The sequence below is a fragment of the Triplophysa rosa genome, linkage group LG6, assembly GCF_024868665.1.
Source record: "Triplophysa rosa linkage group LG6, Trosa_1v2, whole genome shotgun sequence".
NCBI classification, from domain to species: domain Eukaryota; kingdom Metazoa; phylum Chordata; class Actinopteri; order Cypriniformes; family Nemacheilidae; genus Triplophysa; species Triplophysa rosa.
The window spans coordinates 27,836,678-27,850,060 of record NC_079895.1 but is presented as its reverse complement, the minus strand read 5'-3'; the positions used below and the strand labels follow the sequence as shown (position 1 = coordinate 27,850,060).

The following is a 13,383-nucleotide window of genomic DNA, read 5'->3' as shown; positions in this document are numbered from 1 at the left end:
GGATGTGATGTGATGTGATGTGATGTGATGGATGGATGGATGGATGGATGGATGGATGGATGGATGGATGGATGGATGGATGGATGGATGGATGTGATGTGATGTGATGTGATGGATGTGATGTGATGGATGGATGGATTGTTGGATGTACTCACAGAAGATAAAGGTGGCGTCTGGTGTCATGGCGTAGTCTGGTAGATATAACCACTTGATCAGATTAGAACTCAAAGCAGAAGATGACGTCCTCCAGATATAATCTAACACAACACACATGAGCTGTCACATGTTCTGCTTCACTATGACAAACAGATTTACATGACCTTGTGATTCAGTGTTTTCAGATCATTCAGTAATTCAGTGAAACATGACATCCACACAAGACCTTTAAAGTCACTGAAGGTGACTGAAGGCGGGTCTTCTTTGACTATCATTGACAGTAACAGAGGATGAACTAACCGACACAGAGCGCTGGCGGAAGGCCAATACACAGCATATACTGCAGAACAATAAAGCCTGTGATGAAGCAGCAGTATTTTCTCCACACTTCTCCAATGGCCTTCCTGCGACGGCGTGCTAGAACAACCATCAGTGCCAGTGAGTGAAGAAGAGCACATACATCCATCCTCTGACCAATGACAAACACCGCCACCACAAAACACACCTGACACACACGAGACACAGAATCACATTTAAACATCAAACGAAATACTGCGAACACTACACTAATGCAGTGAGCAACACTCATCAATGTTAACAGCACTGATGTATGTTCTCAAACCTCCAAACCAAACTTGTAGAAGAAGTAGTTGGTAAAGTATTTGAGACAGGACAGAATGCTGTGGTCCAGATGTTGGCGTGTCACACCCTGGATCAGAGCGCTGCTGTATGACGCTGCTTTAAAGCCGTTCTGAAGATGATGATGTAACTGATGACGATGAACGGTCACTTCAAACACAAGCAGACCTAAAATAAACAGGTGATTCTGATGAATCACATGAAGAATGAAAACAGACAAACATTATTCTCCAGTCGACATGAATCAACAATCACAAAATAATGCTGTGTGATGAAACAGTCTGTGTACGTGTTATTTGTGTTCATGTGTTTCACATGCACGGGTCAGCGTTCCGTGTGTCATGTTTAATGTTTGTAAAGATATCAGTGAGCGTACCCAGAGACAGGGCAGGACACGATCCTCACACTTTCTCAATCCACCAATCCACAGTCCTGGATCTACTGGTGCTGCATAGAGTCCAGAGATTCTCAAGAGCTCAGACGTCTTACCATCAACCCAACTCACATTAGACGACTGCCGTAGAGCCTGTTCAAACACATGATATGACACTGTATATCATCAAGACTTCCTGCAGCTATATGAACTGATGCCGTGATGTCACATCTGCTCATGACAGTATGAAACAGAGATCACTCCACGTGTGATAGAACTGATGAGACGAGGACACGACACTTACAGCGCTGCAGTTTGAGGAATACACTGAAGGTTTGATGAATTTCAGCTGATACATCATCTTACACACCACCATCACACACGCCCACACAGACGACACGCTGAGGGTCAAAGGTCGCAGCCTCGGAAACGGCAGAGCAAACGCCCATAACACCAAGAACAAGAAGTTCATCAGACACACCTGCAGAAACACATGACATGATCATAGTGTGTGTGTGTGTGTGTGTGTGTGTGTGGTGTGCGTGCGTGCGTGCGTGTGTGTGTGCGCGTGCGTGTGTTGGATTCTATCTCACCTCCTGCACACACACCCACATGACACCAGCAGAAACCAGTTTAAAGCTGTGAATCTCCAGTATTGTCCAGCACAGCTCCTGACATCTCCACAAACACAGAACACCTCGCAGAACAAAGACATGAAGCCGCTCCACCGCCACCATCCACTGCTTCACTGCCACTGAAACACACGCATGCACACACGCACGCACGCACGCACGCACGCACACCACACACACACACACACACACACACACACACAAAGAGCCTTTAGCATCTGAAGAAAGTTTCTGAAAGGTTGTTCTATGGCATCGCTGTGAAGAACCTTTGGTTGCACATTTTTTAAGGGGGGGGGGGCATGGTACAGAATGGAATTTACCGTCATCATCATCATCATCATTTGAATCCGTGCCATGATTTCTGTCTATAGATGAAGACAGACTGTTGATGTGTTCAGTAGATTCAGTGCTCAGCTTCTCCTGCGTCAGTCTTCAACACACAATCACAAACACACAAACACTGCATGAATCCATGATTGAGTGATGAGTGACAGTGCGAGAGGGGTAAAGTGTTTTTAATGTTGAACTCCATGCAGATGGTTCAGTCCCACAGAATACAGCTCTGACTCTTTTCAGATTAACACTTCGATGACAGAAGAGGATGAACATACACAGACAATGAGCATCCATTAGAAATATCGGTAATACTTCCCCAGGTTTCCTTTATGAAGCATTTATAAACGTGTTCATTAATGATTAATAAGTCATTTACAAATGCATTATAAAGCAGTTATAACTGCATAAATAAAAATGGATTCTAACGAAATACAGAATTTATTCATGAGTTATGAACATCAGTACCTGTGAAAATGCAACATTAATAAATGGTTCACATGAATCCACTATATTTAGGCACACTTTCATAGTTTGCTAACATTTATAACTCTTAACATTTATAAGTTAGGTGTTTGAAGGCATCCACTTTTCTTTAAAGTGCACTTTCATGGGATGTCAATACATCTAACTATATGACTCCCATCAGAGATGTAGCCTTGTGAGCAAGCATTCTGTTTCTACAATAAATTATAAATGAATGTTTGGTTTTGATTAACTATTGGAAACAATTGAATCATTAATAAAACATCAAAAACAAACAAGTTAGTCACCCTTTGTCCATTTAGTGTTAAAAAGTGATCAAAAGTTTGATGAATTTATCTTGGTAAGCAAGAAACAACAGCTTTGGATAAGCATCATGATCTGAAGACATTCTGGAGGGCACCGCAAGACATTCGGAGTGGGATCAGGTCAGCAGCAGAAAAGTGACATAAGATATGACATATACAATAATAAGAAAAACCAACATAACACCCTACATTCTCCAGTCTGACAGCCTATATTGCAAACAACATCAAGATCTGCTTTCGAGTCAAATAAATAATCAATAAATACATTTATTAAGCATTTATAACATGTGAGTTACAAATGGCTCACTATTTGGCAGGTATTTTGTTAGAATCACTCTTTATTCATGCAGTTATAACTGCTTTATAATGCATTTGTAAATGACTTATTAATCATTAATGAACACATTTGTGACCCTGGACAACTTATGGGTCAATTTTTCGAAATTGAGATTTTTACATAATCTGAAAGCTGAATAAATAAACTTTCTATAGATATATGAGTTGTTAGAATAGGACAATATCTGGCTGAGATACAACCGTTTAAAACTCAGGAATCTGAGAATGCAAAAAAATCTAAATATTGAGAAAATCGCCTTTGAAGTTGTTAATCAGGGGCACTGTGGCAGACCATCCACTCACAAAAATAAAGTTTTTATATATTTAAGGTAGGAAATTTACAAAATATCTTCATGGAACATGATCTTTACTTAATATCCTAATGATTTTTGGCATAAAAGAAAAATCGATAATTTTGACCCACACAATGTATTTTTGTCTTTTACTAAAAATGTTCCCGTGCTACTTAAGACTGGTTTTGTGATCCAGGGTCACATTTATAAATGCTTTATGAAGGGAACCTTAATGTAAAGTTTTACCCACATATCAAACAGCTGAATGTCATGTATTATTTTGAAAAGGATCTATAATGGAGGAAAACTCTCTTCAGTTCTTCTGCACATCTGATGCCTCTTTCAATATCAGGATTAGACATGAATCACACGAAATGAAAAGAACCTGTCAGACAGTCAAAAATCCACTTACCGATCTTTTAACGTCTCCATGTTTTTGTTTATGCTACAGTGAAAGATAAAAACACAGTTTGTCACTATAATATAACATGATTATATCAGAATCACAACATGCCGCATTCAGATCATTCAGTTACACTTTCATTCATCAGTCCACTTTACACAATCTGCTCATATCTGCAACTACATGTCAAACATCAGCCACACACATCAGTACACTGTTAGGATAGACTTCACAAAGAATACTAAACTGTCGAGGAATCATGACAGCACATTCAGTATAAGACACACAATACGACGCACACACGACACGCGACGCACGCCGCTACGCACGCGCACGCAGCACGCACGGCCAGCGCGGCACGGCTACGATAGCGCACGCACGCACGCCGGAGACGCGCGCACGGCAACGCAGCGGCAGCTGGACCCAGCACAGACACACACACAGCAGCCCGCACGCAGCGCGCACGTGGTCCCGCACGCCGGCACGCACGGAGCGGACCACAACGTCCCACACAACACCACCCACACCACAGTATAGACACACACAGACTTAGACACCAAGTAAAAAACAAAACACAAACCAGCAGTATAAGACACACACACTCTACAAACACACATACACACACACACACACACACACACACACACTTTACTTATAGAGTTCATAGAATGTTTTCAAATAAAGTGACATTCATCGTATGCTGTACCTTTAAAAGATAGACATGTTTTAACCACTAACTAAAGGAGAGAAAAACTTGATTTGTGCATATTTTCATTATATTCAAATATCAAAATATAATATGTGACACAAAATATGAACAACTTAAACTTTAACAACAAGAGGTGAAATACTCACACGTCAAAAATACTTTTCAGTGTTTTTCTCAGCTCATCTTCTCTGAAATCCCACACAAAGAAATGATCGGAGCTTTAATAACACTGTAGCTTTGCTCAGAAAACGACACGTGATGAGTTATTGAGCAGTCAAAGCTTCACGTTTACTCTTAAAGTATAGAACAGAGTTCAGTTTCATCTGTACACAATGACACATGTCAATGTTGGTGTAAAGCTGAGTGTTTCTCTTTCATGAGCGTTCATTTTGGTTTTTGCAGGACAAATACTGATCTGACAGGAAACACAATGTGACAGCACACTAAGACATCCCACTTCACCTGTTTGTGGTGCTGGCCGGCGGTACCGTCTTCAGATCAGTTAGAATGAGAAAGTGGCTGTTGAAGTAATGCAGTTGAAGGATGCAGGCCAGGAGAAATGAGGCTGGCAGTAAAATCCGAGCGAAGAGTTCAACCACGTCAAACTGTTCCAAGCCAAAATCTCTCAACCTGCCACAAACATAGAACCCATGCTCAGTACATCACCCAGAGAAGAGAAACCAGACCACGACGCTGCTCACCTCTCCTCCGACACTCCAAAGATCTGCTGAAAGAGACTGCAAACACTTTTAAACTGATAGACGTAGATCAAGATCAACACCGTCATGGAATACGCCACCACAACCATCCAGAAATGTTTCAGCACTCTCCTCCACATCTCATACTGGACCTGAAGGAAAACACATCGCATCACACACGTCAACAGAAGACCACAGACCATTCATCTGAAAGTTCCTAAAGGACATCAACTGACCTCATATAAAACCACACAGAAGAGAAATAAACAGATGTAGAGGATTTTATAAACGGCCACTTTATCTGAGAAACTGATGATGAAGAACATGAAACAACAGCAGAAGATCCAGTACTTCACCAGCGTTCCTTTGATCAACAATCCCAACACTGTCATCATATCTGAAGAAGGATTATTCTTACCTGAAACACACATACAGAAGACGGATCACTTTTACTCTATTGTCATTCATGTCTGATATTATCACACGGCTGGTGGGAATGCTCGGTTCTGATTGGCCGGCGCGACATTTGCCAGTTTTAGTCAGTTTTCGACAAATGAAATATAAATATGTCTTTTAATAACATAAATGACACTAGATTTACAGATGATTCAACCAAACAAACAAATCACGAAAGATTTCAGCAACACAAGGTTGCAAAACACTGATTGTTTGAGGTCTTTCATGCTTTTCATATGCAGGTCACATTTGTATTACTTGTATCTTGGAGTCAATATTGTGAGAATAACTGACATGTAGATGACAGATGCGTACACGCTTGAACTTTGATCTCTGTTAAACACTCTTCACTCTTCTGCTGACGTCCTTCCTTTTTCTCTTTCAAGTGTTGATGAAGTAGCATCCAGAACGTAAACGCGTAAAACCCCTGAAAAACAACAAAGAACTCATATTCCTATAAGAGGCTTTCACACAGGCTTTAGTCTAACGTCAGAAAACCTCAAGGACTGTGAGAAGAGTTTGGTACCTTTGTGATGAGGTGCACGCAGGGCACTGGATAACCGTAGACATCAAAATCCATCAGAACAAGTTTTGGTAAGACGGGGAAAAGGTGATTCTGGTTAAGATGAAGTTCACTGATGAAGGCGATAACCAGCAGAAATGTGCCGTACACGGCCAGGAACGGAGCGCTGAGCATCGCGAACCTCCGACGATTCTTCAGCATCCAGATCACACACGACCACACCAATAACACTAATGTGAGCCAGGACTTATACGTGATGCTCCACACCTGCGCACACACACACACACACACACACACACGCGCGCTTCTCCAGTATACATGATAATATTACTCTTCCACGGGAAAGAAACACTCAATGATAGTTTCATTTAAAGAGTGTGTGTGTTACCATCATGATGATGAGAGCGATGATGTAACTCTGTTTCATGATGAAGTGTCCGAGCAGAACGGCAGCGCTGGACTCACATTCATCATCATCATCGTCATCATCTGCTGTGCTGACCTTCTCGTCATCTGAAACACACACACACTTTAATATAGAGATAAACTACACACTCATCAACAACAATGTCAACATTTGAGATGTACCGTAAGATAAGTGAGCTGAGTGGTGTTCTTCTAACATCAGAGAGACTTCATCTTCCCATGTGTTCCTCCTCCACATCACCACCACCACAGGCTACACAACACAAATCTACACATAACTGTGAGAACTCATCCAACTGAAAGTCATCCAAACCCCTCCCCAGGTTTCATACAGACTGAAGAGGTCTGGCAGACATGAGGGACAGAAGTACCTCAGCTGAAGTCCAGCGGTGCAGTAAAGCCATGAGTGTGAAGTAGAGAATGAGGAGCAGAAGTGGATTAAGCATCGCCGGCCAGCTGCCGTCCTCATGAAGAGCCAGAACATAAGGATCAGACACGTTTGTGTGGACGAGTGCTGTCAAACCGAACAATCTGTTCAACACACACACACACACGAAACATGTCATCTATTCTGTTAAAACATACTCGGTGGATACTGAATGAAAAACAATACCGTATCAAATTGTACACACATTCTATTGTTTGTTTTAAGAAAGCATCAAGTCCATCATTCAAGCGGCCGTGCAACGGTGTGTCATGCATTCTGACTTCTGTTAAACGTGCTGTCTTCTCATGCTTGACATGGTCAACTTGTCAAAAACGACTTGGACGTATGACGTAGTATTTCTGTGCTCGAGACACTCCCCCAGCGTTCGTAAAGGTTTCGGAAAGTTTCATAACAACTTTTCTTAGTCCCTTATTGGGCAATAGAGGGTATGCATTGACGTCACTTCCCCACGTGAACACGCCGGGACGCGCTCCCTTGAGTGGCAAAACTGAGGCAAAATGGCTGCGTTCAATGGGAGGAACAAAAACCGGGACTAAAACACGCAATTGTTTGCTGAAACTACAAGCGGCTGGACTCGACGGTGATCCTTACGACTACATTATGACTTACCAAGGAATCAGGTGTTCTTAGACACTCAAATGTTGCGCAGAATTGCGTTTCCTGATATTGTAAAGCATTCATTTTGCCCAGTGTTTTACCACTCAAGCAGGGAAAGTGACGACACGTGCATACCCTCTATTCTCCCGGAAAAGTGAAAGAAATCCACCGACGAGCGATAGGAAGACCATCGAGATTGGCTGCGCGGTGGGCCTGCAGCTGGTTACTCTTGCGATAGTGAGAGAAGTTTAGGTGTGTGTGTTTGTTCACAGCATTTCGGTGATGGATGATATAGAAACGCTGGATTTGGAGATGGTTTGAAACAGACACATGGAGCGGTCCCAGCGCTCAAAGACGCCGGACATCAAACTGAGTCACATGTCTGTGTTTGGTTGGCAATGGGTGCGCACGTGCTTTAGTCCCGCCCACTCATCTGTTTTCGGGAGATTATCGTACAGCTGTGTCTGTCTTTTATAAATGTGATCAATCTAAAGACTCTACGGATATTTGAAGGGTGCGATACTATTCTGTAAGGACTAAAGATTAACATGAGATACGCAGAAACTGTCTGAGTTAAGGCCACTTTAAGAACGACTGATATGGGGAGGGCAAATATCACAGCTGATTATAACTGAACATAAGACATGAGAAAAGATCCCTTTTTTTCATCCTTTTAGACATGAACAAGACGTTAGTCTGTTGGTTTACTGGCCATACGAGACCTGGCAAAGACGTCTTGAGGAGGAACGGTGTGCTGGATGAGAGGCAGCTGATAGAGATAAAGGATGAGAACGTGTCCTCCGCTGAAGATGGTCATCATGACACACAGAGAGCTGAAGTAGAGCAGAGGAACACTGAAGGCCAGAACCCAGCACCACACCAGACACACGAACACCCCGAAATACAGCGCCGACGTCAGCGAAGGCAGAATGACACCTGTCAGAAACACGTCAACACCATCATGAGCGTGTGCAACACATCACATCACAGCACACACACACACACACACACACGTGTTCATGTACCTGACAGACCCAACAGCACCGTGACCAACACTTTCCCTGCCGTGTTCATGAGAGAAGACACCAGAAGTCTCAGATTGCTCAGGAACACAGAGATCTTCTGCAGGAGAGGCGGAGAGGAGGGCGCTGCTGGATCCTTCTTCTCATCGCTACTCTCTGACGTTCTGCTCTCGTCTTCAGACTCTGAGTCCGACGTGTCTTCATCTGAACCCTACACACGGCGACAAGAAGAGTCCATGTGGTGTGCTCTTCATATTCTCATGTCATTTCTGAGCACATTGCTCACCTCGCTGTCAGACATCGGCTGCTCGGCGCTCTTCGTGTCACGGGACTGTTTGGATGAACACAGACGCAGAATGAAGAGTGTAGACGAGAACACGGTGACATCCGGCATCAGCAGGCGTATGATGTTGCGTGCGTCCACATCACTGAACCTGAGGAGGAATCAAACCACGTAAAAGAGAAAACAATCTGAAGCCTTTGTGGAGATGAGCATCCTGATGTCACACACCCTTTAAAGTGAGCTCTATGTTTAGAGTTTGTGTTAAATGTTGTCTAACTGTGTCTTTTTCCAAAGTCCTTGCTTGAGCTTTGGCTAGTGTTTAAGTAGCCTCAGGGATAATCCACTGCTTAAGGATTTTAGTGCACAACGTGGAGGCCAAGAACCCTGACGCGACACGAAGCGGACTGCGTAGAAATCCTTTAATGCTCGGCTAGCCGTGGATTATGCCGCTTATACCATGCTCTTTTGCCAAGCTGTTATTGATGTTTACAGTGCCATTTATGATCAAACAGGTGAAAATGACGGTTCAGATCCTTGGAACCTTCCAGCCAGTCAGAATCCAGTATTCAGACCATGGTATAACAAAATATCAAAATCCCACTTTTATGTCGCTTTTTATGTCATCCCACATATGCATTTACCAAAATAAAGCTGATAGATTTAAACCGTCATAACGTTATTGCTTGAATGTTATGACTTGATTCTTGGAATCATCAAATGTTGTTATGATTTTAATGTGTCACTAAAATGAACAGCTCAATCATACCTGACAACACCGAGGTGGAAGAACACATTGTCCCAGGGTCCACTCACTGAAGAATAAAAATCAGTCATATTTAAGATATCAGTAATCAAACAGAGATCTGTATAAACACTGTAATGTAAAGAATGCGCAGATCAGAAGGGATCTCACCATGTTTCTGAATATAAGTGAAGGGGATTTGCATCCCACACTGAAGAGCCAGAAACATGACAGCGGTCGAGCACACAGTGTGAAGAAACCTCACACTCTTACCTGCACACCACACAAACACACAAAACAACACAATTCTATTACATATACACATATTGCTGCAGGGTTTGTCTAATACAGTTGTTGTCACATGACAAACATTGCTCGAACATTATTACTTTGTGTGAAAACATGGGTGGAAAACAGCTGATTGTAGACTATAAAACAGTGGTAGTTTCTCGTATAAACACACAAACCGCCGACTGATGGAGTATTTGGATGTTGTTGTTAAACATGTGACATTTAGAGTCCACTTTATCGCTCATTTTTCATTTCAAACATGAACTGCAGACGCACGACATCTGTTGGATTTTGGTTGCATTGGATGAAGTTACTCGACCGAAATCCTACAGGAACTCAAACCAGAGGCGGACTGACCAGTAGGACATTCTGTCACCACCGACGGCCTACGGCCGTGACCAAGGGCGGCCCGGCCATCTGGAGTATCGGAACTTTTCCCGCTGGGCCACTAATGTATGGGGCCGGAATGAACGCTCGGGCCGGACAGATGGACCTTATTAAAGCGAATGCATGCAACGCGAAGGCATTAGCGAGACGGACACGTATACATGTAACGCAATGACACGTTGCATACAACACCCATCGACAGAAATGGTGGAGGGCCGATGCAATCAAACACAACCCCACCCAACAGCACCGAAAGAAATGCTGGAGGGCCGATGTGGGCCGAAAACTCCAGGGCCGTTTTTGCGTCCCAGACCAGCCCTGACTCAAACGCAAAGATATTTCATACATTTAAAAACTGAAGAAAGCGGATGGAAATGCCCACCTACAGTACGGTCTAATGTTTCTCATTAATTGCGATTGAACTGCTGTGGTGAAAATGTCAGCAAATCTAAAGGAGCATCTCTGACGATCTCTTGAGAATCCCGTATTGATCTGTTTCTTTATGTTATTGGTTTTCAGGGTATTTTAAACACTTGGCTCCATTGAGTCGGGTGAATCAATACTAACAAATACCTCAACAATGTCCCAACAGCTGCACTTTTTAACTTGTGTTAATGTTGTACGTTTTTAAATCACTATGTGAAATGTCAAACTTGTACTAATAAATGTCCATGAAATGCATGTGGGTTACAGTCAGGACTAATTCTGAGAGAAGAATCACAATGAAAAGCCACAATCAGAAATACTAAGAGAACGTTAGAGATCGTTGAGCATCTTCGGAACAAACTGAATGTCAAGAATCTGAAGGTTTTTAAGAGAACACTTCACAGTAGTTTAAGAGTTTCCTGTAATAGTTATTTGTTTAACTCTTGGTGTCTTCAGATCATTTTACCAGTTCAAAACTCAACAACGATCTTTTTTAATTTCAAGAAATACTTCAGCAAAAAATGAAACTGATTTACTCACCCTCATGCCATCACAGATGATGGTTTTGTCAGTTGAACTCTTGATTAAAGTTACTTATAAAGTGTATGTCTGAAATAGAATGCAACCCGAATGTTTTTATTTTCTGGGTCCACTTCAAAAGACTGAAGTCATTTGGATGATTAAATGATGAATGTTCGTGCTTTTTGGATTTAAAGCCACGAGAAGACGCTAACAACAATATATAAATAAATGATTTATTTGAGTCATGGGCTTTACATCTGAGAAGACAATGATGAGACATGTGTTTGAATTTTATTCTGGCTGAACCACTTCTTTATCTATGAATGAGAGATTTAAATGGTGTCATATCATAGAAATGAAAGCGAAGGATGATGAGCGGAGCCTTATAAAAGAAACGTTTCAACACTGAATGATGAACTGACCAATCAGAAAGCTGTATTCCAGCATAATACAACATTCAAAAAATGCTGGTTTTTGTTTTTCAGCTCATCCGTCTCAGTTTTATGTCTGCAGCAGATCAATATCTGACATCATTTATTTCTGTAAATGTAGGAGAAACGAGGATGTTGTTTTTGATTACGCAGCAATAAATCAATCAGCTGAGGCAGCAAATGTGTTTCCCATCGCCTGGTTTTTACTAAAAGCTTTGCCATTTTTTGCTCTGCAATAATCCTCACACTTACAGTAAACACTGAGTGTGTGTGTGTGTGAGAGAGAGTAAATGAGTCAATTAAAGTAAGTTCCTGAATGGAAATAAGTAAGAAAATGGTCTAACAGGATTATGTGGATCTATAAAGCATGTGAAAGGTTTTCAAGTTTTAAAGGTAATGTCTGAGCTGACGGCACAAGAATTATTCTCTAATGCATCATTGATGAGATGTCTGGACCAAACACTTATGACGAATTAAAACAAAAACACACTGCATAATACTAAAGAAATATAGAAAAACCCCTCCAATAGCATTAGAACCGCAGTAATTTACTGTACTTTCAAGATCAATGAACAAATGTTTACACTTTACTTCATGAACAACACGCAACACAATCACATTTACTCACTGTAATCTATGATGATATTGATAGTAACTCTTGCCATAAATCAATGTTTTTACTGCACTGTTCATATTGTGGAATCTAATTTGAGATGATATTCATCATGCGTCACTTCTTCTCACGTACCCTTTGTAGTAGCCACGTTTGGACTGGGCACCAGAGGAGCGGACAGAAGGAACAGCAGGTACACCACTGACAGCCCATTGTAACGGAATAATATTGCTGTGGACAGAAAGACAAATAGGAGTTTTCTGTATTTTCACAAAAAATGAAGTTAAAACTTCAGGGTTTTGTCAGTTAAGATCATCTTCAGAAATGAACAGAAGTTTTATCCATTTTGAAGCCTAAATATAATCACCAGAAATCTACGCAGTAGTTGCTCGATATCAACATCATCACCAGCAAACTTTCAGCATCACAAAGAGCATCGTCCCCGATCAGAAACTGCTCGAACACATTTTTCGGAAGGAATTGTGCTCATGTTGCATAGTTTTTCCTGTGATTTTTACATGTGATGACGACTATTCTGTAGTACTGTAAACACTGATATTTGTTCAGTTTGTAATGCAAAATCAATTTCTGCCTGTGTTGTTCTGTTATGTGAGATGAATATACAGTTAGGACGGGAAACCTTGTCAGGAGACATCTGTCCATCTGAGTCTGATTGAACACAACATTCTTCTAACAAAGGCCTTTTATATTTAAACAGAATATTTCTGCATTTTTTTCATTTGAAGATTTTTCAAGAACATTTTTAATGCAACTATGCACACTGAAAAAAACTTTATTAGAAATGAAACAGCATTTTATTAAGTCATTTTGTTCAATTAAAAAAAGGGTCAGT

General features: G+C 41.5%; 1 protein-coding gene across 1 annotated transcript in view; it reads right to left on the bottom strand.

The window, feature by feature from the left end:
* si:dkey-11f4.7 (piezo-type mechanosensitive ion channel component 2) overlaps positions 1-12,752 on the bottom strand; it is a 34,839-nt gene extending 22,087 nt beyond the window's left edge. Inside the window, exons 1-23 of the mRNA XM_057336435.1 lie at positions 12,666-12,752; positions 10,032-10,133; positions 9,885-9,930; positions 9,122-9,269; positions 8,839-9,046; positions 8,536-8,749; positions 7,140-7,299; positions 6,931-7,021; positions 6,731-6,855; positions 6,346-6,609; positions 6,135-6,246; positions 5,600-5,781; positions 5,367-5,515; positions 5,128-5,295; positions 4,812-4,853; positions 3,966-3,998; positions 2,121-2,230; positions 1,762-1,922; positions 1,473-1,649; positions 1,172-1,321; positions 779-982; positions 457-661; positions 156-257 (exon numbers count right to left, since the gene is read on the bottom strand). Of these exons, the coding sequence (XP_057192418.1) occupies positions 156-257; positions 457-661; positions 779-982; positions 1,172-1,321; positions 1,473-1,649; positions 1,762-1,922; positions 2,121-2,230; positions 3,966-3,998; positions 4,812-4,853; positions 5,128-5,295; positions 5,367-5,515; positions 5,600-5,781; positions 6,135-6,246; positions 6,346-6,609; positions 6,731-6,855; positions 6,931-7,021; positions 7,140-7,299; positions 8,536-8,749; positions 8,839-9,046; positions 9,122-9,269; positions 9,885-9,930; positions 10,032-10,089 (3,109 nt within the window). The 5' untranslated portion in view covers positions 10,090-10,133; positions 12,666-12,752. The remainder of the gene's footprint in view (positions 1-155; positions 258-456; positions 662-778; positions 983-1,171; positions 1,322-1,472; positions 1,650-1,761; positions 1,923-2,120; positions 2,231-3,965; positions 3,999-4,811; positions 4,854-5,127; positions 5,296-5,366; positions 5,516-5,599; positions 5,782-6,134; positions 6,247-6,345; positions 6,610-6,730; positions 6,856-6,930; positions 7,022-7,139; positions 7,300-8,535; positions 8,750-8,838; positions 9,047-9,121; positions 9,270-9,884; positions 9,931-10,031; positions 10,134-12,665) is intronic.
* Positions 12,753-13,383: the final 631 nt, after the last annotated feature.